Source organism: Eumetopias jubatus, unplaced genomic scaffold, assembly GCF_037043125.1.
Source record: "Eumetopias jubatus isolate StellerSeaLion01/CBP00866 unplaced genomic scaffold, mEumJub1_p1.0 scaffold_7, whole genome shotgun sequence".
NCBI classification, from domain to species: domain Eukaryota; kingdom Metazoa; phylum Chordata; class Mammalia; order Carnivora; family Otariidae; genus Eumetopias; species Eumetopias jubatus.
The window spans coordinates 72185174-72212407 of record NW_028274813.1 but is presented as its reverse complement, the minus strand read 5'-3'; the positions used below and the strand labels follow the sequence as shown (position 1 = coordinate 72212407).

Here is a 27234-nt window from a genome sequence, read left to right as displayed (position 1 = left end):
AGGAATGCTTTCAGCTTCAAGAAACAAAACACCAAAGCAACAGAGGCCTGGAGTCTGGATAATAAAGACCTTTAATTATCTTACACAAGAAAGTCTAGATACAGGTGGTACCAAGTCTGGTGCAGCACCTGAAGGACATCAGCAAGTAGTCAGGGTTTTTCTCTTTCCGTACCACCATCTTCAACACGTTGGTTTTGGATTTATCCCCTCGTGGTCACAAGATGATCCTCACACAACCCCACTTAAGGAAAGGAAAGGTGAAAGGTGGGGTCCCCTCTTAAAACTCTGTCTTTTTATCTGGGTGGAAAATATTTCCTACAAGCTGCCTTCCCGCAATTTCTGTCAGACGCCGGACTACCCTCACATTTCAGTTAATCTGTAATTACAATATTATCTAGCAGTAAGAATCGAGTATCACCGGACAGGAAAGAGCCACGCCAAGCACAGCCAAGACTGTCCCGAACTTGTTTTTTAAATCAACAAATGAGAGGAGAATCGCGGATTTACAGAACGGAGGAAAAAAATCCCCAGGTTTTTGCAGTCACTGCGTGAGGGCCCCTCAAGTGGCTCTTCGATCTCCTTTCAATCTCCTGAACACCCTGCGCGATCTTGTTAATAGGGCCCTTAGCGTCTTCTATACCCACTTCAAATATGGCCGCTAAGTCCCAGTCTCCTTTACCACCGGATCGTGGCAACAGCTCTGGCTTCATGCCCATTTCCAAAAGGGCCTCTTCCCGCGAGGCTGAAGTTCTGAGTGCGCAGGCGCGAGCGCAAGTTCTCTTCCCGGCAAAATGGCGATGAGCCTGATGTGCGGACGCCGGGAGCTTCTGCGCCTCTTACGGCCACAGCGTCAGGTAAGGATCCCCCGGGGCTGAGCACCAGGATGCGGCCCTATCCCGGTGGCCCGAGCCAGAAACAGCTCGTGCCAGGAGCAGCCTGAGCAGACGCTGACCTGCTCACCGGGACCTGCCTCTCTTGACCTCGGCTCGCATGAGTACACGGAACGGTTACTTCCCCGACCTTGCGGGCTCAGCGGCCGCGTATTGTTGTCTGTTCGTGGGTCTCGTCGTTACCCATGCCACAGAAACTTCAGCCTCGACCTCTGCGCTCCGGGGTGGGTCTACGGTAACCGAGAGCCTGGCCGCACCAATTGCATGCCATCGGGCCAGCCATCTGCGCGCGGAGTAGTAGTGCCTTCATCTGTGGTAACGGGCTGGCAGCTTCCTGGCGAAGGAGCATGATGAGCGACATCTGTTCCTGATAAAAGGGCTCCATCCCTCTTTTACTCTTTCAGTTCCACAGCGCCTCGGGGCTCTCTCATTGGCCGCGGAAACCGATGACTTCGGGGCTCCTCTTCCCAACCGGCCGGTGCTGCGAGCGCCCGCACTCTGTCCTCCTCGCGGGCCCTGGTCCCCGGGGTCTCAGTACCTCCGTGATCTTGTTCGCAGAATCCCAGGTAAGAGGCCATTCGTCCCTGGGACATTAGGGGTAGCGTTTGTTGGTTGATTTCTTATTTTTTTTTTTAACAACAAGGAGGGGAAATGTGGCACAGGGGAAATGTGGCACAGAGTTCTTGGCCACACTCCATGCAGCTCCCCAGAATAGTAGCATCTCAACTTGGGATAGATTTTCCAATCCGTGGGAAAATGAGAGTACAGCAGGAGAAATGTATGTTATATACAAGGTATTGTTTGCCATAATGGTGGCAAGCTGCTGATGGTGTATGAGATGTGATTCCAGGTGTGCATGTGTATTAGAAAAGTTATAACTTGCATATCACTGACTTCGTGGGTATTAATATTTCTGATGGTGAGACCAAGTAAATATTTTGGTCTTAAAAACTGAATTGTTTTAAATAAAAATTACAACAGTTTCAGTATCTGCAAAATCGTGCCAGTGATACTCAAATGACAAGTTTGTAAAACACTGATAGAAGAAATAACTTACTAATAGGAAGGGAAGTCATGAAATCTTACTCTAAGTAACTTGTCTTCCTGCCTAGAGGAAAAAAATAAAATGTCCTTTTCAAGCCTTGAATTTTGTGTACACTGTAGACTAATCTGGGAGAACAAAAAGTAGAAAGCCCGTAGAACAACCTGATACTAGTTATTATCTTGGGCCGGTGATTGCTATATGTCCCCCCTACTGAGTATTACACAAGACTTCCTTTTGCACAGGTTCAGGCCCCTCCTGTCATTCCTGCAACTCCCTCACCCACAGCAGTACCCGAGGTGGCTTCTGGAGAGACCGCAGATGTAATCCAAGCTGCTGCAGGACAGAGCTTCGCTGAACTGGGGCTGGGGTCATACACCCCAGTGGGACTGATTCAGAACTTACTGGAATTTATGCATGTTAACCTAGGCCTACCTTGGTGGGGGGCCATTGCTGCATGTAAGGGAAACACATCCTGGTCAAGCATAGAAATGGGAACTTCGGGGGTAGAACTTTAAAGACAGCAGTTCTGTAAGTGGATGGAGGAAATACAGCTGACCCTTGAACGACCTGGGGGTTAGGGGCACTAACCCCACCCCACATTGAAATTCCACATATAAATTTTGACTCCTCAAAAACTTACCTACTAATAGCCTACTCTTAGAAACCTTGCTGGTGAACAGTCAATTAGTACATGTTTTGTATGTTACATGTATTCTATATTCTTACAATAAAGTAAGGAAGAAAAAATACATGTACAGTACTTTAAAAAAAAAAAAAACCCATATGAGTGGGCCCATGCAGTTCAAACCCCTTTTGTTCAAGGGTCAACTGTAGTTGCAGAAGTTTAGGGGTCACAAAAGCAGATGATTCAGATGAGGGATAGAGGCTCTTGATCCTTAGATACACTCTATTTATCTTTATTAAAGGGCATTATAAAACCACTGGATCACCTGGGATTCAACAAGTGTAGATATTTAATGTGAGCATGGGGTTAGAGTAAGGAGACCTTGTTAACAGTGATGAAGTTGCCCTGGTTTAGGAGAATAGAAGGTCAGGCCAGGCGCTTAAATCCCCCCTCCCCCCGCCAAATTGGAAGGTGCCGACATTGTTCCTCTTGTAGGCTAAAACTATACTTTAAATTCTGTTCTTCCTACCCTTGCTCCAGTGATCATCCTTTTCCCTAGGTCTTCAGCTTCTCTCTTTTTACTGCCCTGTTCAGACATGTTCAAGTATACCATGGATTTCTTGAGGAAAAGTCCCTTCTTTTCATCCTTAGTTCTTTCTCCTTTCATAGCTGTCATTTAAAAGACTGTTCTGCATGCAGTGGACTTCTTTCTTTCCACTCTTTGACACTCAGCAGTCTGACCTTTTTAGCAATCTGACTTACTAATACCACCTCATTTTGTCAGTGACATCATTATTAAACCCATTATTCTTTTCATACTTTCTGTGTTAGACACTTTTTTCCAATTTTTTTTTAATGTTTTATTTATTTATTTGACAGAAAGACGCAGCAAGAGAGGGAACACAAGCAGGGGGAGTGGGAGAGGGAGAAGCAGGCTTTCCGTGGAGCAGGGAGCCCGATGCGGGGCTCGATCCCAGGACCCTGGGATCATGACCTGAGCTGAAGGCAGATGCTTAATGACTGACCCACCCAGGTGCCCCTCCAGTTTATTTTATTGAAGTGTAGTTTATATACAATATTATGTTAGTGATAGTGATTCAACATATATATATGTTGAACATATATGTATATTATGAAGTGATCACCATGTCACCATATAAAGTTGTTACAATATATTAACTATATTCCCTATGCTGTACATTGCATCGCTGGGTCATCTTTAGTTGTAACTGGAAGTTTGTGCTTTTTGTTGTTGTTGTTTTAAGTTTATTTAAGCAATCCCTGGGGCACCTGGCTGGTGTTCAGCTGATGAAGTATGCAGCTCTTGATCTCAGGGTCATAATCCTGACCCACACATTGGGTGTGTGGGGCTCGAACGCACAGCCCCTAGATAAGAGCCGCATGTTCCACAGACTGAGCCAGCCTAGCACCCCTGGAAGCTTATACCTTTCAATTACCTCCTATTTTGCCCATCTTCTCCAGTCTCCTCCCTTCTGGCAACCAGATTGTTCTCTGTATCTGTGAGTCTGTTTTGTTTTCTAGATTCCACATATAAGTGAAATTATACGGTGTTTGTCTTCCTCTGTCTTATTTCACATAGCCTAATACCCTATAGGTCCATCCATGTCACTGATGGTAAGAGCTCATTCTTTTTTATGGCTGCATAATATTCTGTTGTGTGTTTATACACTACACCTTCTTTATCCATTGATCTGTCAACAGACATTTAGGTTGCCTCCATATCATCACTATTGTAAATGCTGCAGTGAACTTAGGGGTGCATATATATTTTTGTTTAGGGGTTTTGGTGTTTTCTTAAGATTTTTTTTAGAGAAAGAGCAAGTGCATGCATTAGTCGGGGGAGGGGCAGAGGAAGAAACTCTTTCCAGACTCCCCACTAAGTATGGAGCTGGACACAGGGCTGTACTATTTTGCATTCTCACCAGTGGTGCACCAGGGTTCTCTTTTCTCCACATCCTTATCAACACTTGTTATTTCTTGTCTTTTGATTCTAGCCATTCTGACAGGTGTTGAGGCAGTAACTCATTTTGCTTTTGACTTGGATTTCCCTGATGGTTAGTGATACTTAGCACCTTTTCATGTGTCTGTTGGCCATCCATATGTGTTTGGAGAAATGTTTGTTCAGGTCCTCTGCCTATTTTTTTAATTGTACCATTTTTTTGACCCCTTACTGATTATACCATTTGCAAATATCTTCTCCCATTCAGTATGTTGCCTTTTTTGTTGTTGATGGTTTCCTCCACTGTGCAAAAGCTTTTTGTTTTGGTACAGTTTCAATAGTTTATTTTGCTTTTGTTTTCTCTTGCCTGGGGAGACATATCCAGGAATACATTGCTAAGGCTGATGTCCAAAAGTTTATTACCTATATTTTCTTCTAGGAGTTTTATGGTTTCAGGTCTCACATTGAAGTCTTTAATCCAGTTTGGTTTATTTTTGTATATGGTGTAAGAGGGTGATGTAGTTTCATTCTTTTGCAGGTGGCTGTCCATTTTTTTTTTTTTTTAAGAACACCATTTATTAAAGAGACTCTCTTCTCCATTGTATATTCTTGCCATCTTTGTCAAAGATTAATTGACTGTAGGGGCGCCTGGGTGGCTCAGATGGTTAAGCGTCTGCCTTTGGCTCAGGTCATGATCCCAGGGTCCTAGGATCAAGCCCCACATCAGGCTCCTGCCTCAGCGGGGAGCCTGCTTCTCCCTCTGCCTCTCTCCCTGCTCATGCTCTTCTCTCTCTCTGTATCTCTGTGTCTCAAATGAATAAATAAAATCTTAAAAAAAAAAGATTAATTGACTATATAAAGTGTGGGTTTATTTCTGGACTCTGTTCCATTGGCTTATGTGTCTATTTTTGTGCCAGTACATTACTATTTTATAGCTTTGTAATATATCTTGACATCTGGGATTGTGATACCTTCAGTTTTGTTGTTCTTAAGATTGTTTTGGCTGTGCAAAGTCTTGTGTGGGTCCATACGCATTTTAGGATTATTTGTTCCAGTTCTATGAAAAGTAGCATTGGTATTTTGATAGAGATTGCATTGAATGTGTAGATTGCTTTGGGTAGAGTGGATATTATAACAGTATTCTTCCAGTCTGTTAGCGTGGTGTGTCTTTTATTTGTGTTGTCTTCAATTTCTTTTATGTGTTTTTACAGTTTTCAGAATACAAGTCTTTCACCTGCTTAGTTTGGTTTACCCCTAGATACTTTATTCTTTTTGGTGCAATTGTAAATGGAGTTGTTTCTTGTCTTCTACTTCATAATTAGTGTGTAGAAACACAAGAGATATCTGTATATTAATTTTGTATCATGCAGCTTTACTCCAATTCATTTATTACTTGTAATTTTTTTAGTGAAGTCCTTAGGGCTTTCTATGTACATTATCATGTCATTTGCAAATAGTGGCAGTTTTACTTCTTTACCAACTTGGATGCCTTTTATTACTTTTTCTTTGCTGTGGTTAGGACTTCCCAGGGCTGTGTGAATGAAAGTGGCAAGAGTGGACATACTTGGCTTCTTACTGATCTTAAAACAAATGTTCTCAGGTTTAATTGGGTATGATGTTAACTGTGGGTTTTTCCTTTTTTCTTTTTCTTTTTTTTTTTTTTTTTTTTTAAGATTCTACTTATTTGACAGCATGCACGCACAAGCAGCTGAGCAGGGAGCCTGACACCGGCTTGATCCTAGGACCCTAGGATCACGACCTGAGCCTAAAGCCCATGGTTAACAGACTGAGCCACCCAGGCACCCCTTAACTGTGGGTTTTTCATATATGACCTTTCTTATGGTGAGGTATATTCTCTCTAAGCCCAATTTGTTGATTTCATCTTGAATGGATGTGGAATTTTGTCAAGTGCTTTTTCTGCATCTTTTGAGATGATCGTACAATTTTTCTTTCATTTTGTTAATGTGGTAAATGACACTGATTTCGTGAATATTAAACCATCCTTGCATTCCTGGAATAAATCTCACTTGTTCAGGGTGAATCATCCTTTAAATGTATTGTTGAATATGGTTTGGTAATATTTTGTTGAGGTTTTTTGCATCTGTTACGTTCATCACAGATTTTGGCCTGTATAGTTTTCTCTTTTTTTAGTGTCTTTGTCTGGTTTTGCTATCTGGGTAATGCTAGCCTTGTAGAATAAGTGTGGAAGCTTTTCTTCCTCTTCTGTCTTCTGGAATAGTTTGAGAGGATCGGTATTAACTCCTCTATAATGTTTGGTAGAATTCCCCTGTGAAGCTCTCTGGTCTTGGGAGTTTTGTTTGATGGGAGTTTGCCCATTCAATTTCATTACTAGTAATTGGTCTGTTCAGATTTTCTATTTCTTCCAGATTCAGTTTTGGAAGATTGTATGTTTTAGGAACTTACACATTTCTTCTAGGTCCCATTTGTTGGCATATAATTGTTTATAGTAGTGTCTTGCAATCCTTTGTGTTTCTGTGGTGTTGGTTGTTAATTCTTTCAGTTTTGATTTTATTTGGGCCCTCTTCTTGATGAGTCTGGCTAAAGCCTTAGCAATTGTTTTTATCTTTTTTAAAAAACCATCTCTAGTTTTCTTGATCCTCTCCATCGCTTTTTTAGTCTGTTTCATTTATCTCTGCTCTAATATTCATTATTTCCCTCCTTCTACTAACTTTGGGCTTTGTTCTTTTTCTAGTTCATTTAGCTGTAAGGTTAGATTGAGATTTTTCGTGTTTCCTAAGGTAGGCCTATACTCCCATAAGCTGCCCTCTTTGAACTGCTTTTGTGGCATCCCATAGGTTTTGAACTATTTCCATCTTCATTTATCTTAAGTTTTTTTTTTCTTTGATTTCTTCCTTGACCCATTGGATGTTTAGTAGCATGTTGTTTAGCCTCCACATATTTGGTTTTTCCATTTTTCCCTCTTGTAATTGAGTTTTAATTTCATCCCATTGTGGTTGGAAAAGATGCTTGATACGATTTCAGTCTTCAATTTGTTAAGACTTGGTTTGGGGCCTAACATGTGATATTACCTAGAGAATGTTGCATGTGCACTAGAAAAGAATGTGTGTTCTGCCATTTGGGATTTTTTTTTTAAGTTTATTATTTATTTTTAGTAATCTCTATACCCAGTGTGAGGCTCAAACTCACTACCCCAAGATCAGGAGTCTCATGCTCTTCTGACTGAGCCAGCCGGGCACCCATGTATTCTGCCTTTTGGGGATGGCATGCTTTGTATATATCTATTCAGTCCATCTGGTCTTGTGTTTTTGTGGGTGTTTTTTTTGTTTGTTTTTTAAGATTTTATTTATTTGAGAGAGAGAACACAAGCAGGGGGAGGGGCAGAGGGAGAAGCAGGATTGACATGGGGCTCAATCCCAGGACTCTGGGATCATGACCTGAGCCAAAGGCAGATGCTTAACTGACTGAGCCACCCAGGCACCCCAGTCCATTTGGTCTTACGTGTTGTTTAAAGCAACACTTTCCTTACTGATTTTTCTGTCTGGACAATCTATCCATTGATGTTAATGGGGTGTTACAAAGTCTCCTACCTTTATTGTATAACTGTCGATTTCTTTTTGTCTGTTAACATTTCCATTATGTATTTAGCTGCCCCTGTGTTGGGTGCATAGATATTTACAGGTGTTACATTCTCTTTTTGGATTGATACTTTTATTCATTTTATAATGCCCTTTTTTGTCTCTTGTTACTATTTTGTCTGATACAAGTATTGCCACCCCCGCTTTCTTTTCATTTCCATGCAATATCTTTTTTTTTTTTTTTTTTAAGATTCTATTTATTTATTCATGAGAGACAGAGCGAGAGAGGCAGAGGAGAAGCAGGGTCCCTGCTGAGCCGGGAGCCCGATGCAGGACTCGATTCCAGGAGTCTGGGATCATGACCTGAGCCGAAAGCAGACGCTTAACCAACTGAGCCACCCCAGTGCCCCTTTGCAGTATCTTTTTCCATCATTTTCAGTCTCTCTTTATGTCTCACATGTGAGTCTCTTATAGGCAGCGTATAGATGGGTCTTTTTTTTTTTTTTTTAATCAGCCACCCTGTATCTCGATTAGAACATGTAGTTCATTTACACGTAATTACTGATAGATGTATTCTTCTTACCATTTTCTTAAGTAACCTCTATACCCAGTATGGGGCTTGAACTCAGGACCCTCAGATCAAGAAACATGCTCCCCTGACTTGAGCCAGCCAGGTACCCCTACTTCTTACCATTATATTGATTTCTGGTTTTTGTAGTTCTTCTCTGTCCCTGTCTTGTTCTTGTAATTTGGGAACTTTCCTTAGCGTTATGTTTATATTCCTTTCTCTTTATTTTTGTATGTCTATTATAGGTATTTGGTTTATAGTTACCATGAAGTTAATATTTAACACTGTATGTATATAAATCTATTTTAAGTTCAAGTGGAATATAAAAATACTAGTCCCCCCCCTTCCCACATTTTGGTTTTTTTGCCCCCCCCCCAGGTTTAAAATTTTTATTTAGAAAGCCTGTGAAATAATTGTATAATAATTTGAATGGGTAGGTTATACAAAAAAATTCCCACATTGGTTTTGACATCATATCTTAGAATTTAATATTTTGTGTATCCCTTGACTAATTATTGTAGGTCTAGATGATTTTACTATTGTAACCTTCATACTAGCTGTGCAGGTAATTATCTACTACCTTTATTATATGTTTACCAGTGAGATTTTTTTTTTAAATAATTTTCTTATTCCTAATTATGGCCTTTTCTGTTTTGAGAAGTCCCTTTAACATTTCTTATAAGGCTGGTCTGGTGTTGATGAACTCTTTAGCTTTTGCATGTCTGGGAAACTCCTTATCTCTCCTTTGGTCTGAGTGATAACCTTGCCAGGTAGAGTATTCTTGGTTTTAAGTTTTTTCCTTTCAGCATTTTGAATATATTGTGCCACTCTCTTCTGGCCTTTAAAGTTTTTGCTGAAAAATCAGCTGATTGTCTTATGGGGGTTCCTTGTATGTCATGAGTTTTTTTTTTTTTTCTTGCTGCTTTTAAGATTCTTTAACTGTTGGCATTTTGATTAACTAGTCTTAATGTGAGTTTCTTTAGGCTCAATTTTTTGGGATTCTCTGTGCTTTCTGGACTTGAAAGTCTGTTTCCTTTGCCAGGTTAGGGAATTTCTCGGCTGACAGGTTTTCTGTCCCTTTCTCTTCTCCTGGGATCCCTATAATGCCAATGTTAGTTACACTTGATGTTGTCCCAAAGGTTCCTTAAACTGTCCTTAGTATTTTCCTTTTTGCTGTTCCAGTTGGGTGATTTCCACTACCTTGTCTTCCAGATCGCTGATTCATTCTTCTGCATCACGTAATCTGCTGTTGAATCTCTCCAGTGGACTTTTTATTTCAGTTACTGTATTCTTCAGCTCTGATTGGTTGTTTTTGTTCGTTTTGTTTTTAAATCATTTCTGTTGAAGTTCTCATTGTGTTCATTCTTTTGAGTTTGGTGAGTATGTTTATGGCCATTACTTTGACCTTTTTACCTGGTAGATTGCTCATCTCTTTTGTTTAGTTCTTTTTCTGAGTAATTATTCTTTCATTTAGAACATACTCTTCTGTTTCTTCGTTTTGCCTAACCCTGTGTTTCTTTGTATTAGTTAGATCAGTTCTGTCTCCTGGTCTTGAAGGGGAGTAGCTTTTTGCAGGTGTCCTGTGAGGTCCAGTAGTGCAGACTTCCTAGTCACCTGAGCCAGGTGCCCTAGGGGTTCTTTTTGTGGGCTGCGTGCACCCTCTTGTGGCTGGGTCACTGTTGGTATAGACTTAGTGGTTTGCAGGCCTGTCCCCTGACACAGCTGTCTGCAAGATTCAGCCACAACTTCTTCAGGTATGCTGGTAAGCAGGACTGCCCCCCAATCCTGTCTGAGAGGTCCAGCCACTACTGTTGTTGGGTGGGTAAGTGGGGGGTTGGCCTCAGCACAGCTGGCTACAAAGCCCAGCTGTGACAGCTCCATTCCACTGGTGGGGAGGGCAGGCCTCCTGTGTGGCAGACTGTGAGGTCCAGCTGCTGCAGGTGCTCTCGTATACACAGGGCAAGGGCTGCTTGGTGGGGGTGGCTCTGGTGCAGGCTGAGGCCACCTGCTGGGTGTGGCAGGGGCAGGGAGCCTCTTAAGAAGGGCTCTTGGCCTGTGGGTTGGTTGGGCTGGGCAAGCTGATGCTAGCACAGTAGATGGAGAATGTCAGAAATGGTGCCTGCCAGCTCGTCCATCCCCAGAGACTGTTCCAACAGATCCCTGCCCTGCCAGCACATGCCCTAAAATCAGTCCGTGCATCTCCTTCGCCTGTAGCCCAGGCATTTTTCAAACTGCTGCCTCTGTGCTGGAACTTCAGCAAGTGAGATTGTGCTGCACCTCCCAGGCATAAGCCTTGCTGGTTTTCAAAACCAGAGGTTGTAGGGGCTGGTCTTCCTAGTGTAGGGCTGGGAACCCAATATGGGGCTTGGACCCCTTGTTTCACAGGGAGAGTCTTTATGGTTATGATATCCCTTCTACTCGTGGGTCCTGACTAGACCTTGTCTCTGCCTCCTACCCAACTCAAAATGACTTTTTCTTTATATCCTTAGGTGTGTAAGATCTGTTTTGCTAAAGTTCTTTACACAGTGATAGTTCTATATGTAGTTGTAGATTTTGGTATATCCTTGAGCGGATGTAAGCCCAGGATCTTTCCTTCTCCTCCATTTTGATCCCCTTGGGCCTATGGTCCTGTATTAGACATTTTAGACCTTGAAATCTCTCCCTTGGCTTTTGTGATCATCTTTCCCGATTTTCTTGTCTTTCTGACCACATCTTTCCATTGCCATTGCCCAGTTCTCAGTCTGCTCCCTCAGGGCTACTATTATCGGTTTCATCCTTAGCTTCCCTCTCTTCCCACCCCATGTCAGCCATCATAATGTTGATAAAGCCTAAGCCCATATTCCCCCCCTGCGCCACCACCCTCTTCTTAGCCCAGACCCTCTTGCTTGTCTACTGATAAACTAAATAAATATTTTTGGAATGATCAGGAAATAGGAAGTATAAGAAATGGGGAGGAGCTAAAGCAGTAAGCCACCAGATTACTTCCTACCCTAGGGATTTCTAGGATAGTGGCTTTCAAACTTCATTCCTGAAGTTCCCAGAGTTGTGTATGGTGCCTCTCAGAAAAGCAAAGGCCAGAGCTTGAACAGTTCTGTAGCCAGACTACTCTCTCAGAGCAGCTCGGTTTTATCTCTTATGTATATTGGGGCTACACTTAAAGAGTTGAGGGTAGGGAGATTCCGTTGATAATAGAAAAGTTCAGATACCACTGATTTAGAAAAGTATCTTCTCTCACCTTTTGTTCGAGGAAATAAACGGTATCCCTGGCCATTTGCTTACAGAAGTTAATGTTAGACTTTTGTGAGGTCAAAGCAGAGAACTGAGCCTTGAAGGAGCCAAGTCACTCCTGCTCTTTGTTTTGGGTTCCTTCAGCAGGCACCACAGTGTTGAAAAGACTAGAATAAAAAAAGGCCCTTTCAGTGAGGCCCTAAAACCCTTCAACCTTCCAACTGCAGAACTGCTTTGATTTCACTCCAGTCCTAGTTTGTGTTTTCCAGGTACTGTCCTTGCCCGCTGCCTGGTGTTTCCTCTCATCGTGAAGGGCCAGCGAGAAGCAGCCAAGATCCACAACCACTTGCCAGAGATCCAGAAGTTTTCCACTCGAATCAGAGAGGCCAAGTTGGCAGGAGACAATGCTGAGTGTGAGTCAACTGCAGAACGCACATAGGAGAGGACCATGTTTGCACTTTCCTGACATTCTGCTGAGGGTTGCTAGAGGTGGGCGAGTTCTAAAGATCTACCTGCTTCTTGGGCCTAATGTTTCCAGTGACTGGCCAGGGTCAGGTAGAAATCTTATGGGCCAGGTGGTAAGGATGGTCACCTCCATCGATGTAATTATTAGCCCAACCATTAACTTCCCCTCATTCACAGTTTACAAGGCCTCCTCGGAAATGACATTTTACCAGAAAAAGCATGATGTTAAACTCTTTAGACCTCTTATTCTACCTCTGACTCAGGTAAGCAAAAACCTTTTCCTTCTTATTTTATCCTACACCAGTCAGATAAACTCCTCTGTGTTTCCCACGCCCTAGACTCCCAAAGAGCAGGGGTGGTGGTAAGGTTTTCATTGATGGAGTAATGAAAATGTCCCCTTTGCTAAAAGGCCCTGACACTGTTTATCCTGTGTAATAGGCCCCGATTTTCATCTCCTTCTTCATTGCCTTGAGAGAAATGGCCAACCTTCCTGTGCCCAGCCTGCAGACAGGTGGCCTCCTGTGGTTCCAGGATCTCACACTATCTGACCCCACCTACATATTACCACTGGTGGTCACTGCTACAATGTGGGGTGTCCTTGAGGTAAGCCCAGGTTGGCTAAGTGCCAGGCCTGCAAAGTGGGGAATAAAGTAGAATTGATGGGTTGAAATCTGAGCCAGATTCTCTAGAAATGATGTGCAAGTGTTTTTTTTTTTTTTTTTTTTTTTTTTTTTTGGCAGTTAGGTGCGGAGACTGGTGTGCAAAGTTCTGATCTTCAGTGGATGAGAAATGTGATCAGAGTGATGCCCCTAGCAGTGTTGCCCATAACTATCCATTTCCCCACGGTAGGTAATGGCTTAGGAACTGGCTCCAGGCCTTTCCATCTAGCCTAGCTATCTGCCATCAAGCTGACAGCAGAGGACAGCTCCTCAGTACTGTCTCTCTCTTCTCCTTCAGGCGGTGTTCATGTACTGGCTCTCCTCCAATACGTTTTCCCTGGTCCAGGTGACTTGCCTCCGGATTCCAGCCGTACGGACTATACTTAAAATCCCCCAGCGTGTTGTGCATGACTCCAGTAAATTACTTCCACGGGAAGGTTTTGTAAAAAGCTTCAAAAGAGGTAAGGGTCTGTCCTCAGTGAAACGGGACTGGGGGGAAGTAGTCTAAAAATGGGCCTAGGACCCACCATCTTCCTCCTCTTTACACAGGATGGAAGAATGCTGAACTGGCACATCAGCTCAAAGAGCGCGAACGACGCATGCAGAATCACTTAGAACTAGCTGCCAGGGGTAAATAACCCTTGCGGTCTAAATTCTGGGATTTATTTCTTCCTTTCCTTCATTGAGATTTGTTTTCTCTTGCCCTAGGTCCCTTACGACAGACCTTTACCCACAACCCATTGCTACAGCCTGGAAAGAATCAGCCTCCCAGCACCCCTAATGGCAGCAGTGCCAAGCCAAAGCAGCCCTGGCGTGACACGCTGGTCTGAATTCCGTTCCTGCTCAGACTGGTAGGAGCTCTTCAAAGACTCGGCATCAGAACAGATTTGACACGGAGTCCTTGCCCCAGACCTAGAAACCATGGGGTGTCGAGATCTTCCTTTTAAAAGTGGTTTCCATTACAGACTCTCACACCTAAGTGTAAAAGAGCCAAGTGATCTTGCCAGCCACAGAATCAGTAAACCTCTGAACTACATGCTGCTTCCGGATACTTTATTAAACAGGGAAACGGATGGTGTGCTTCAGAAAACTGAAGACTAGATCAGCTGGGGATTGCTCCTGCCTGTGCTCTTAGGAAGTGCCTCAGCATTGTAACCTGGCATTACAAGCTTACACTCCCACCCCATACATGGGTTTATCTCAGGATGCTATAAAATAATCATCATTTTGCTAATAAGCAGCTTAGGTGTGTTCTCTAGTATAGAGAGTGGTTGCATCAGCCACCAGCACCTGACTTGAGAGGAAAGAAATACTCAGATACTTTCAAGCACAAGACCTATCTAAAATGAAGCCACTCGAAGTTTAGAACATCACCCTTTTTTTTTTTTTTTAAAAGATTTTATTTGAGAGGGAGAGAATGAAGGAGAGAGAGCACGAGAGGGAAGAGGGTCAGAGGGAGAGGCAGACTCCCCGCTGAGCAGGGAGCCCGATGCGGGACTCGATCCCGGGACTCCAGGATCATGACCTAAGCCAAAGGCAGTCGCTTAACCAACTGAGCCCACCCAGGCACCCTAGAACATCACCCTTTTATTATCTAGCACCTGTGACAGTTTCATGTCTCTCTAAAGGAGACAGGAAGTTCGGAGCATTATTGGCCCTTTTAAAGGAAAAGGAGTGCTTGGGCACACCCAGAGGTGAATGAGTATCTTAACACGTGGGAATGTGCTGCTAGTAAAACCAAGCCCACACCTGACATGCTCCCCACCATAGTCTGTTCCAGATTTTTTTAAAAGGGACAATAAAGCAATGGGTAGCAAAACAAATAAATTACTTTTCATCTCTCAAACAGCAAGTTCGAAAATTGAAGGCACCTGTCCGGAAGCCTGGTCTGAGCAGCTTCAGCAAAGAGGTGTACTTTCCCTTTTCATCTTCCTTGGCTCCAGCCAGTAAGAGACAAGAGGCCCCTGCTTTCCACATCTCAGGCTTGATTCTAGATGGTATTTAGTTAGACTTGGGATCTCGTTGCTTGGGCATCTCTCCTCCATCTTCCAAATCCATCTCTGCAGCAACTGACATACATAGGACCTGGAGGTACCACGTAGCGGATGCTACGAAGAGAAATGTGAGTCAGGACTGAGAAGAGGTCAGCTGGGCTCAACTCCGGTGGCACCGACCGGGGCTGGCCTGAGGGCAAATTCCATGAAGCCTTACAGTGAACATGGAGAAGGGGCTAGGGCAAAGCTGACGGGGGGGGGGGGGGGGGGGGTACCAGATTGGGGGGGTGGAGATGGCCGCATGATAGCCGGTCAGCTCGAAGACCCAAAGGCTTACCCACAATCCTTCGGAGGCAGTGAGGTCTTCTGTGTTCTGGCACTCTGATGATGAGGAAGTAGAAGGGCAGGCCTGAGAGCGCAATGCCAATGCCGATGAGGGAGTTGATGGTGTCGCTGTAAAGTGGCACAGCCACCAGGAAGATGGTGCAGAGGCAGAAGACCACGGGGAAGAAGAGGCTGAGCTGCAGGCACAGAGGAAACGGGGGCTCAGCTCGCGGGGCAGCTGTGCTAGTCCCTCCTGGGAGGGGAGGCCGCTGAGCCTCTCCCGCCCTTCATCACGCCCTAGCGCCCCCGAGGCCCAGGCAGAGGGAGGAGGGAGGTCACATACCTTGAGGGGACGAGGCCGATTAGGCTCCTTCCAGCGCAGATAAAGGTGACCCACAATAGAGAGCCCCACAAAGAACCAGTAGCTGAAGCTGTAGTAGTTAATGAGCTGGAAGATGTCCTCCACACACAGGTAGATCAGTGCCATGATACCCTGCAGGCGCAAGCCCACGTCAGCTCCTCTCACGGCCTGTCACTGAAGGCGCGCTTCCCCCTTCTCAAGGCCTCAGGGTCTCTCCTCCCCCGCCCCCCCTTCTGTTCCCACACGCTTCAGCACCCTAGTGACAATAGCTCCTTCCTTTTCTAGTAAGCCAGGGGCCTCTCGATTTTTTCAGGCCCATTCTTCAAACCTTTGCCACAGATCAAAACAATTCCTCACAAATCTTTTGCTAAAGAGCCTCTCCATGATGGCTCCAACCTACATTTCCAGGCTTTATCTCCTACTACCCAACTTCACGCTGCTTTACCCCAGGACTTTGATACGGTTTTGAGGGGTTTTTTTAGTGCCTTTTATTTTTTAAGTAATCTTAAGTCCAACATGGGGCTCAAACTCACGAAGCCCCCGAGTCCAAGAGTTGGCATGCTCCACCGACTGAGCCAACCAGGTGCCCCCCCCCATATTGTTTCTCTTAACTTAAAGCCCATTTCCACCTTTTGCAACCTATCCTTAAAAATCCACTTCAAATGTACTTTGTCTAGAGGCGCCTGGGTGGCTCAGTCAGGTAAGCGTCTGACCCTTAGTTTTGGCTCAGGCTTGGATCTCAGGGTCACAAGTTCAAGCCCGTGTGCGGTTCCGTCCTCCCTACGGAGTCTGCTTAAAAGACCCTCTCTCTCTGCCCCTCACCCCTGTGCACGCACTCTGAAATCTTTTTTTTAAAAACAAAACAAATGCACTTTGTCTAAGAAGTCTTTCTTCCTTTACCTTCTATTCCCATGGAAGATCATTTTTCCCTTAAGCACTATGTCATTTACTATCATGGCAGTTATTTCATTATATTCATTGTACTTTATGCTTTATCCTAGACCAGAGGAGGTTACTTTTTTTTTAAGAGAAGATAGTTTTTCTATTAAATTCTATAAGGTTTTGGGAAAGCTAAAACAGTTGCTTCTACTGGTTTTATTTAAGATTTATTTGTTGGGGGGAATGGTAGAGGGACAGCGAGCCTTAAGCAGACTACACGCTAAGCGTGGGGCTCGATCTCACGACCCTGAGACCATGACCTGAGCTGAAATGAAGTTGGACGCTTAACCCGGCGCCCCCTACTTCTGTTAACATTTCCCCCACAGTCTGGTGCGCCCCTGACACAGTCAGCCCCATCCTTGAGGTCACTTACATTGAAGAGCAGAGCAGGTACTGGTGTGAACCGCTCAACATGAATCAGGGAGATGGCATCAGGGAGATGGCCTTCTCTTGAACCCACAAAGAAGAGCCTATTTTGGGTAAGATGAGAGAGGCTGAGAAACTTGGGGGACACTGGGTGGGGCTGGTTCACATGCCACGTAGCCCTCCCACTGCCCTCCCCTCCTCCAAAAAAGTGAATAATACGGAATGGGGCTCAGTTTTGAGATTAGGGAGAACTAGAGGCTGCTGATGGAAACAACAAAGGAGTAACTATGACCTGGGGAACACCGTGACTAAACCTGGGTCCTGTAAGTCCTACCCTTCCCCCCATAAAAGGCACCACTCCCACCTAGAAGCAGCCACAATGGAGGCATTGAGGCCACCAAAGCAGGATAATGCAACCGCCAGCGGAATCGTCCAGTTGAAAATTCCAAAAATCTGGTCTGCAAAAGTCTAAGGGAAAGGACCAAAAAAGAGTCATTAGCAGGATCTAAAAAGGATGCAAGCATGTCCTGAGACGGCCCTGAAACTAGCCAACCCTTCTTCCACAGCTGGAGTGACAACCTTGTAAACGCAGTATCCGAAGCATACTTTTTAAGATTTAAGTAATCCCTACACCAAACAGGGCTCAAACTAAACCCCCAAGATCAAGAGTCTGTCCACTCGACCAACTGAGCCAGCTAGGTGCCCCTACGCATACTCCTTCCAAGGACTACCCCCTCTCCAGGACTGGAGCTGCAGTATTCCGAGAAGCCCACAAACACACCCTCAGCCTTCTGCTAGTGAAAATCCTTTACCACAGCAACGGCATCACTGGCTAGGATGTCCCTCATGTCTAGCACGGTGTAATAGGCCACATTGGTCAAGATGTAGATGATGGTGACAATGGGCATGGAGATGCCAATGGACAGGGGCAGATTCCTACAGCCAAAAAGAATAATGCACACGTTAGTCCCAGGGTCACATCCCCATCTCCTTTAATCCTCAGACTCCCACACCAATCCAGGGATGGGGCCTCCTGTGCGTTTCCCCAGTGCTTTTGCCTTTGAAGCTGTGTATAACAGTGACTTCATTCTTGAGCTCAGAGCTTAAAGAGCATCAAGGGAAAAGAATATCACATTTAGAGAAAAGGCTAACCAAACAGCAGAACAAGGATTAATAGAGAACAATGTCACCATGTAATAGCACAGGAAATGGCAGGGGGGCAGGGGGGTTTTTGGGTTTTGGGGTTTTTTGTTCTTTTTTTTTACATCCAAGGCCTCTTGGTGTCAGGATTCCTTCTTAAGATTGCCAACATAGGAAATTTGTCTTAAGGTTGAGAAATACAAGAGGAAATTAGGCAAATTGTGAAATCCAGAGAATAAGGCCCTCACTGACAAGAACAATGTGTATATCCAAATAAGCAACCTGGGAACTGTGTTCACTCCATCCTCCTACTCAGTGTGAGAACCTGGGGGGCCATCCTAACCAGTGGCTAAGAGAAAAACACAAAGACAAGGTCCTCTAGACCAATAAAGCTCTGACCTTCATAAACCATTCTTCACAGTGACAGGGAAGGGGCATACTCAAGTCATTTAGCTTCTGTCCAGTAGGTGGGAGCACCACCCAGGCTTTGGTCCTGCTTCTAGCATTTGCTCCGGGGATTGCAACACTGGCGGTGTGCCGAGAGTTTATTATTTTGACTTAAAAATTTACAGAAACTCCACTCCCTGGTAATCTTAGTTCCAAGAATCTGAATTTTAGAGCCAGGAAGGGCTCTAGAGATCATATAATTCAACCCCGTCAATTTACAGATAAGGAAGCAGGCAGAGTTGGCAGGGGACTGAAATCAGTGGAAAGACAGGCTCCAGGCCCTTTGACTCCCTGTCCAGTGCTCTTGTCACTCTGCATGACGGCCGAATAATTTAGAATAGCCAGGCTGAAGTAATGCTGTTAAATGCTGACACGATACCACTATGTCAGTACACATTTGAGAAAGCAGGAAGGGCTCAAAAGGAAAATGGGAAAGTTTTGGGGCATCTATGACCTAAAGTTGTCTGTGTGGGAATAAGGGTGGGTGAATATCAAGGAAAACCCGTGAGAAAGCACATATGAACACATGGTACGACCTGCTGTAATGAATGCAGGAATGAAGGGACAGTTGTGACAAGGCCTGTTATCCGGGACAAGTTATCTCTCTGGCCTTCGGGCCTCCCATCTAGTCAAGTGGCACTGATAAAATCTGTCTCGGTGGTTGTGGTGTGCTCTCAGTGAAGGACAGCTATCCTTCTTGCCATGGAAGACTGATGGTGAGATACCGACCTCTCAGGATTCTTGATCTCTTCGGTGACGTAGTTGAGCGTGTCCCAGCCCGAGTAGGAGAACAGAGCCGAGTACAGTGCCAGGGCAATATCACCCATTGCAAATGATGAACCCTCAAAAGAATTCTCAAAGTGCGTTGAGGCTCCTAGAGTCCAGAGAACATGGAAAGGCAGGATTAGTGGCCTACCCCCAGCTTCAAAGTGATCCAGAAAAGGAGTGGGAGAACATGATGCTTAACAGCAAGTGAGTGGCTTAGAACACCTTCGGCAGCAAGGGTGCTGGTAAGAGAACAGGGAACGGGAGACAGACCTCTACAGTGATAGGCTGGAGTGCAGGGGACAGCACGGGCATCTTGACAGGAAGGACTGTGATGGCTTTCTAGGGTAAGAAACCACTACGGAGCAGGCCTATAGAACAGAAGTGATGTGGTTCCGTCCTGCCCTGTAAGCTGCCCCATTCCTACCCCCTTTCTAACACCACAAATAGCTGGCACAGGATGGAGGAAGGATAGCGCTCCTTATGCCCAGGGCAACAGACTGGCGGGGCAGGTGTTCCTACCTGGAAACTGGAGAGGAGTGGATACAAGGAGTTCATTTCTGCCCTTGCAGAACTTCCAAGGGCAGAACAATCATAGCCTACAGCACTGGGCTGGACAGTCGGCTAAAGCCGGCTCCCAGGGCATGATGGTCAGCCCTTTTGCCAAGACCAGCCTCCTCTGGGAGCATGCAGAGAAGACAGGCTTTGAGGTCAGTCTGAGTACAAATCCCCACTGACGTACTAGGAGCTAGGGACTTGGGCAAGATACTGAGTTCCGCAGCCTCAGTCTCCTCTACAAAATGAAAATTATGGCACCTAGCAAATGAGAATGCACAAAGGGCATTTAAAGAAGTAGGACTCAAAGAAAATGCTCACGAGTTCGTTGCTCTTCCGCTTACCCTGGCCAAGTCTAACAATGCCCGCGATGATGACAGCAATCAGCGCCAATACTTTAGCATAGGTGAAGATATCTTGTACCAGCGTTCCCCACTTGACGTAGGCACAGTTAACAAAGGTTAAGAGACCTGAAAAAATAATTCTGTTCGGTGACTGAAAAAATAATTCTGATTGGTAACCAACCCTACCACCCAAAGAGCCTTAGACTCCCCCCAAGCATTATTTCCACTAGCAGTCCTCTTTGGCCAAAGACAGTGTTTGGGCTCTGATCTGCTCTGTATTCAAAACCTCTGCCCAGCAGGTCCTCCCCGTTAGCATTCAAAGGCTCCTGCTAAGCATCTGCATAGGCAGCACCACACACACCCTTTAGCACTTACCCGCGAGGAAACACAAAGTAACTGGATTTTGCTTACATACAACAGTGCTCACAGCAGTGGGAGGTAACCAGTAGCCATACAGGATTAGTGATGCTTTCCGGCTGTTGGCTCTGAAAAGTCACCATCCTCCCAGCTTTTGCACCCCTCTACCTCCTGATATGGGCTCCAGGACTCGGCGCTCTGTGCTATTGTTAACCTTGGCGAATCCTGTTGTGACTTATCCAGTGCTGGGCCAGCGGGTCAGGACATGTGGCCAAGGATTCGAATGGAGGCCAGACCTCCCGCTACTGCCTGCCAGCTCAGCCGCTTGTTTTTGTACTTGGAAAGATCCTTGGAGCCGAGGTTCCTATAGAGTGGGGATGGCATTTTTCCTGACCACACAATGCAAAAGGGTGAGCCACAAACACTCCTTAAGTCCTACCCTGGGGGAGAGGCAATCCCTTTACCCAGACGAGCTTTGGGAAAGTTCACGGATCACCCTTAGAGCCAGGGTTCTTAACCTAGGGCTTCCACGAGGCCTGAAATTCCTTGTAAATGATTACGTACATATGTCCAAAGTATATGCATTTTTTTTTTTTTAAAGATCCTATTTATTTATTTGACAGAGAGAGACACGGCGAGAGAGGGAACACAGGCGGGGAGTGGCAGAGGGAGAAGCAGGCTTCCCACAGAGCAGGGAGCCCGACGCGGGGCTCGATCCCAGGACCCCGGGATCATGACCTGAGCCAAAGGCAGACGCTTAACGACTGAGCCACCCAGGCGCCCCCCAGTATATGCATTTTTCTAAGAAAAAGGTCCATGGCCTTTGTCAGAATCTCGGAGAAATCCCTTACCCCTAAAAAAGTTTCAATCCAGTACTTCAGAGGAAAGAAAATCAAGAAGGGAAGCCCACAGATGCTGTGAGGTTGACCCCTAGCCCCAGGATGTGGCCAGGAAGAAAGTGAAAAGGATTCTGAGAGCCAGCTGGAGGTTCCAGATCCCGCACCGGTGCCTGAAGCGTGCAGGGAGCCCGCCTCCACTGTGGCAGCCCATCACCTCACTGAGCCTGCCTTCCTGGCTCAGCCATGGGAGCCCCAGGGGGAAGGCTTGCCAGTCCTTGCAAGAGCTCGAAGGGCAAGGTCAGAATCAGCCTGCCTTCCCAGTGGAGAAAGGGAGGTCTGCTGCTGGGCTTGCCAGCTTCAGGCCACCAACACAGGAAGCCTCCTCCTTCCCTGTCCCTAATCCTCCTGTTGTCTTGTGTCCTGGCCTCACCACCCTGGCCCAGAAGCATCTTCATCCTGAGAAGCAGGAAAGACCAACCTCAGGGAGCAGCTGGCTCATCTTCGGCTTCTCCCTCTCCCTCCCTTACACCCCTTCCTAGTCTACTGGCTGCCCAAGTTCTTTTCTGCTCTTCCCTAGATGGGGCATCCTACTCCCATACAAACACTTGCTTTTCTGCCTAATAAACAAGACAATAAACAACCAAACCTGATCACAGGGCTGGGCAAGACTACTCCCGTAATTCCTCCGTGCTAAGTTAATAATTAAAGACACAAGCACACAATCTCCACAAGCACCCCACAAAGTGACCAAAGTGCCTGTATCTCACCCTCCACAAATCTTTCAGGTCCGTTGATCCTCCGCGGTCAATCACCCATCCTTTACTCCCCACTGGACTTCTGTTTCCAGCCATTCAGTAGCCCTCATGTCCCTTCTCTCCATCCTGTAACCCCTACGCCTCACCCTTGGACTCTGCTGCTGCCTTACAAATAGGACCCGGCCCAGGTTTCTGATTAGAAACGCCAGGGACAGGGCCGCCTCGGTGGCTCAGTCGGTTAAGCGTCTGCCTTCGGCTCAGGTCATGATCTCGGGGTCCTGGGATCGAGCCCCGCATCGGGCTCCTTGCTCGGCGGGAAGCCTGCTTCTCCCTCTCCCTCTGCCTCTCACCCTGCTCATGCTCGCTCACTTGCTCTCTCAAATAAATAAATAAAATCTTTACAAAAAGAAAAACATGAGGGACCAAAAAAAAAAAAAAAATGGGGGGGGCCACCTGGCTGGCTCAGTCAGTAGAGCATGCAACTCTCAGGGTCCTGAGTTCAAGGCCCACACTGGGTGTAGAGCTACTTAAAAAAAAAAATAAAAAGAAACACCAGGGACATCTGATGCTGCCCCCTTCACAAGGGAACGGGATCACCTCGTTGAGATGGATGGTCCCAACACCAAGCCGGGATAGGCTGAAGGGACTCGTTCTGGATCAGAGTCAGTCTGCAGCCATGTGCCACAGGGATCTGCTCTCGGCTTTGTCCAGGCACGCGGGCAGCAAACAGACAACTCATCATCCTTTACTACAACAAATTCTGAAATGAAAATACATGGATCGTTTGCATTTTAATCCCTACTGCTTCACGACTTGAATTCCATATCCATCCATTTGTACCCGTCCCTTGACCCGCCAGTTTTTCTCCCTCCCCCACACCTGAGCCTTATTTCTCAGCCACTGACCCACCATCTTGCCCTGATCTACTCTCTGTACTAAGCACAGGGACTCGGTTTGAATGAAGAAGGGAATCCTCTGGAAAGAAACCAGGAGCAGAGGAACTGCCTGAAGAGAGCTGGCCCTCACCCTCTCCAAAGTCCAGCTTCCTCTGGGGCCTCTTGGCCATGGGAGCAGGAAATGGGTACAGCAGGCAGCACCACTGACTGGGCTCTTTGTCCTCACCCACAGCGGACACAGCTGACCAGAGACCCCAAAGCCCGGCCTAGTGCACTGTTCTTAAGGTGGAGCCCAGCCTCCTGCTTCAGAGGCAGAGAAAGGAGAGGACCACGGACTTAGAGTAATATGGAGGCAACCGCAAGTCCTCAAGGACAGAAATGCCCTACCCTCCTACCACTAGGTGTAACTCCATCTCCACCCAACACCGGGCCAAGTCCACAAGAAGACGGCCTGAAATCACCCTGGACCCTTGACTCAGGTGCAGCTCCATTCCTGCTTTGACCTGCTTTGGAGGAAGGAGAAGCTTTGAAGAAGTCACTCCTACAATCATCTAAATAGATGCTCCCGAGGGGCGCCTGGGTGGCTCAGTCAGTTGGACGTGCCTTAGGCTCAGGTCGTGATCTCAGGGTCCTGGGATCTGGCGCCAGGCCCCCTGCTCAGCTTCCTGCTCCTCCCTCTGCCCCTCCCTCCAGCTCATGCTTGCTCTTGCTTGCTCTCTCTCTCTCAAGTAAATAAATAAAATCTTAAAAAAAAAAGAGAGAGAGAGGTGCTCCTGAATGGTCATGAGAGCCAACCTACATGGGCTCTCCTGGAGCAGGCGACTAGTCCTAGCACTAAGGCCCAGCATCAGCTGTAGAACTAAAAGTAAGGAAAGCACACACATAGGTTGATCCAGAACAGAACAAAGCTTGCAGGCCCACTCTGAATCAGATGCCCAGGTTTGGTTTAGAAGCCCACATTAAACAGTCCCTGAAAAAGAACATTAACCCCACAATTCTCCCAACGTTGTTAGTTTTTGGTTTTTGTTTTGTTTTTTTTCCAGCACTGTTAGTTTTAAATATGTAGAATGTAACACATAAAACGTAGGCCACTCTTCAGTCTATTTTCTGCTTCAAATTCCCAGGGACTATAAAACCTCAGTACTTTACCTATGAGACAACCCATTCCATTTTTAAAGAGATCAATAGCTCTTCCTTCCATGAAGCCAAATATTTGTTCCTCACAATCTCTACCCAGTAGTCCTCTCCTCTGGAACCACACAGAATGCGGCTAAATGCGCATCCACATAATGGTCCTTCTTATCATTAAAGATTAACATCCTGTCCCCCTGGAGGCTTCCCCCTTTGGGGCTAAAAACCCAGTTTCTTCAGCCTCCTGTGTGCAAATGTGGCTTCCAGGCCACTCACCATCGAGAATCTCCCCTCTGCATTCACTTCACTTTGTCAGGAAGTCGCTGAAACATGAGACCCACAGAGAACACTCCAGGCATTTTTGCACACTATGGGGTCTCGGTTTGAATTCATTGTCAACTAAAATTCCACCTCAAACTGATGAGCATTTCCCTATCCCCCTTTTGGGGCCTATAAAAGTGATTTTAAAAAAAAAGATTTTCTTTATTTATTTGTTAGAAAGAGACAGTACAAGCAAAGGGAAAGAGAGGCAGAGGGAGAAGCAGGCTCCCAGCCGAGAACTCTGTTCTAGGTCCTCCTTTCGCTTTCATATACACAGCCTTCCGCGGATAGACATGAAAATGTTACCTTCCACTCAGTTCTCTATCTTGAACTTCAAAGTCACCGGTGACACACCTCGGGTATCTTCTGACTGGTGACATCATTCATCCCACAGGATGGCAAAAGGATAGTTGTCTGTGGGCTTAACTGGCTCGAGCGAGCTCTTTGTGCTATGTTGCTCCAGGAAAACCCCATGTCTCTGCATTAGGCTGCTCTACGTATAGCCAGAGTCACAGCCCCTAGCGAGCAGCCGAGCCTCTTAACTGGTTTGCTCAGGGCTGCTATACCCAGATGTCTCCAGAACACTATTGCTGCCATTTCCTCAGAAGGACCAGATGTAAGCTCTCCAAAAAAGCCTCAGGTATGTTGCCTAAACCCACAAATTTCAAGTCTTTCTTCCCTTTCTCTGCTGTATGTCTGTCTGTGTTGTCTCATGCTGGTTTAGGATACTCTCGACACCTTAAAAATCATTTTTCTTCCTGTCTTCCTTTATGTATTGTTTCTTCCACCCTTCCTAGGTGCGGTTATAGGTCTCAGACAGCAGATGGTCCTCAAATTCTTTTACCTTTCAGGCTACAGAACCACTCTGCTCACTCAGACATCAGGGGTGAGAGCATCTGGCAAGAAGACACACCAAGCATAAACCCTATGGGTCACTGGACCAGAGACCTCCTCCTCTGCCTCCTGGAACTCAGCCAGCACGTTGGTCGCCATGACCCTGCACCACTCTGAAGGAGCAAGCAGGCAGTCTGCACCAGCAGGCCCTCCGACTAAAGCCACACTATCTGCTCCCTTCTCAAAGCCGCCTAATCCTTGTCCATCAGATTCTTCCTGGTTTGCTCCACCTGGTACAGTTCAGGTCCTCAGAAACAGGACCCCAAGCCTGAGTGAGCATCAGAGTCACCTGGGGAATGTTACCGACAGCTTCAGGGCTCCGACCCAGCAGTTCTGATGTGGGAGGCCTGAGACGGGGCTTCCCGGGGCAGTCTGATGATCTGCCTGCTTTGGGTGTGCTCCGTAAAGGTACTCACTAAAAGAAAGCATCACCCACAGAACCACCTTGATCGGAACAAGCCCAAACCCTTCACTTAACGCAGTGCCCCTCTATCCTGGCTGCAACATTGGCATCACTCAACAAGCTTTAACAGAGTCCAGGGCTCGGGCCCTGCCCAGGACAATCAAGTCAGCAACTCTGGGGTGGAACCCAGGCCTCAGCATCTTCTCAAAGCACCCCGCATAATCCTAAAGGACAGTGACAACTGAGAACCTTTCTTCCCAAGGCCCCCATCAGTTCTCCTCAGCAGCAACTTTTCCGCTTCCCCAAGTCTCGTTCTCCAAGCCAATTCCCATTCTTCTTCTTTTTTTTTAGATTGATTGATTTATTTGTCAGAGAGAGAAAGAGAGCATGAACGGGGGAGCTTCAGAGGGAGAGGGAGAAGCAGGCTGACGTGGGACTCGATCCCAGGACCCCGGGATCATGACCCAAGCCGAAGGCAGATGGCTAAACGACTGAGCCACCCAGGCGTCCCCAGTTCCCATTCTTCTAATCAGCGGTTCAGATTTATTTGGCTGGGGAAACGAGGTGGGAGAAGGGGCCACTACCATTTTTCTTTTTTTTTCTTTTTTTTTTTTAAAGATTTTATTTATTTATTTATTTGAGAGAGAGAGAATGAGAGAGAGAGAGCACGAGAGGGAAGAGGGTCAGAGGGAGAAGCAGCCTCCCTGCTGAGCAGGGAGCCCGACGCGGGACTCGATCCCGGGACTCCAGGATCATGACCTGAGCCGAAGGCAGTCGCTCAACCAGCTGAGCCACCCAGGCGCCCCACTACCATTTTTCTAAAGCCCGAGGTGATTCTGACATACAGCCAGGGTGGGGACCCACTGTCCCTCGCTCCTTCCCCAGCCCCCTTTAGGCTATCCCCTCAGTCTCTTCTGAGGCAGAGAGAAAGAGAACCAAAAAAAGAGGAGACCAAGGGTGAAACCCTGAAGAGCCTTGGGAATCAAACCAGCACAGGCCCTACCCTCTCAATACTGGTGAAGGTTGTGCCAAAGTTTACACTGACCCCATAACAAAGAACCCTAAGCCCTGACTCCAGCCTGTTTTGTTGGTGTGAAGATGGGACGCAAAATGTAAGCTTCCTCACCTCCAACCTAAAGTGGCTCTTGAGAAAACTCCTCTGGCAAAGTAACTAGCTTCCAAGGAGAAAGTTCAAAGGGCAAAAATCATTTGGGGGCCGAGCACCTGGCTGTTCTACTTCATCAGCCCCAAGTACATGAATCAGTCATCTGGTATCAGAAGCTGCTGCACAGGAACGCATGGCCAAAGCTCTCAGACACACGAGGAGATCCGGAGTCCTCTACGTCCCACAGGTGGCTCTGGGAGACTCAGGAGGAGCTATGTGCCCTCCCCTGTGCCCAGCTCCC

At 46.3% G+C, this 27234-nt stretch overlaps 2 protein-coding genes across 8 annotated transcripts in view; one reads left to right on the top strand and one right to left on the bottom strand.

Annotated features, from left to right (window-relative positions):
• The first annotated feature begins 769 nt into the window (after window positions 1-769).
• On the top strand, window positions 770-14033 carry OXA1L (OXA1L mitochondrial inner membrane insertase). The gene is made up of 10 exons (XM_028114878.2): window positions 770-854; window positions 1295-1456; window positions 2178-2391; window positions 12143-12286; window positions 12516-12601; window positions 12777-12941; window positions 13079-13183; window positions 13296-13458; window positions 13547-13627; window positions 13706-14033. The coding sequence occupies exons 1-10, from the start codon at window positions 792-794 to the stop codon at window positions 13825-13827; spliced, it is 1305 nt and encodes a 434-aa protein (XP_027970679.1). The 5' UTR covers window positions 770-791; the 3' UTR covers window positions 13828-14033.
• A 340-nt stretch (window positions 14034-14373) lies between these two features.
• Window positions 14374-27234, bottom strand: part of SLC7A7 (solute carrier family 7 member 7) — a 45236-nt gene continuing 32375 nt past the window's right edge. For 5 of the 7 annotated variants that reach the window (XM_028114783.2, XM_028114781.2, XM_028114777.2 and 2 more), the window contains 8 exons: window positions 20233-20358; window positions 19298-19442; window positions 17794-17917; window positions 17346-17449; window positions 16989-17085; window positions 15659-15808; window positions 15329-15512; window positions 14375-15105 (listed from right to left, as the gene is read on the bottom strand). In XM_028114783.2, coding sequence (XP_027970584.1) covers window positions 14999-15105; window positions 15329-15512; window positions 15659-15808; window positions 16989-17085; window positions 17346-17449; window positions 17794-17917; window positions 19298-19442; window positions 20233-20358 — 1037 coding nt within the window. In that variant the 3' untranslated portion in view covers window positions 14375-14998. Of the gene's footprint in view, window positions 15106-15328; window positions 15513-15658; window positions 15809-16988; window positions 17086-17345; window positions 17450-17793; window positions 17918-19297; window positions 19443-20232; window positions 20359-27234 lie in introns of all 7 variants that reach the window. The other 2 variants (XM_028114778.2, XM_028114782.2) reach the window with 1 other exon arrangement.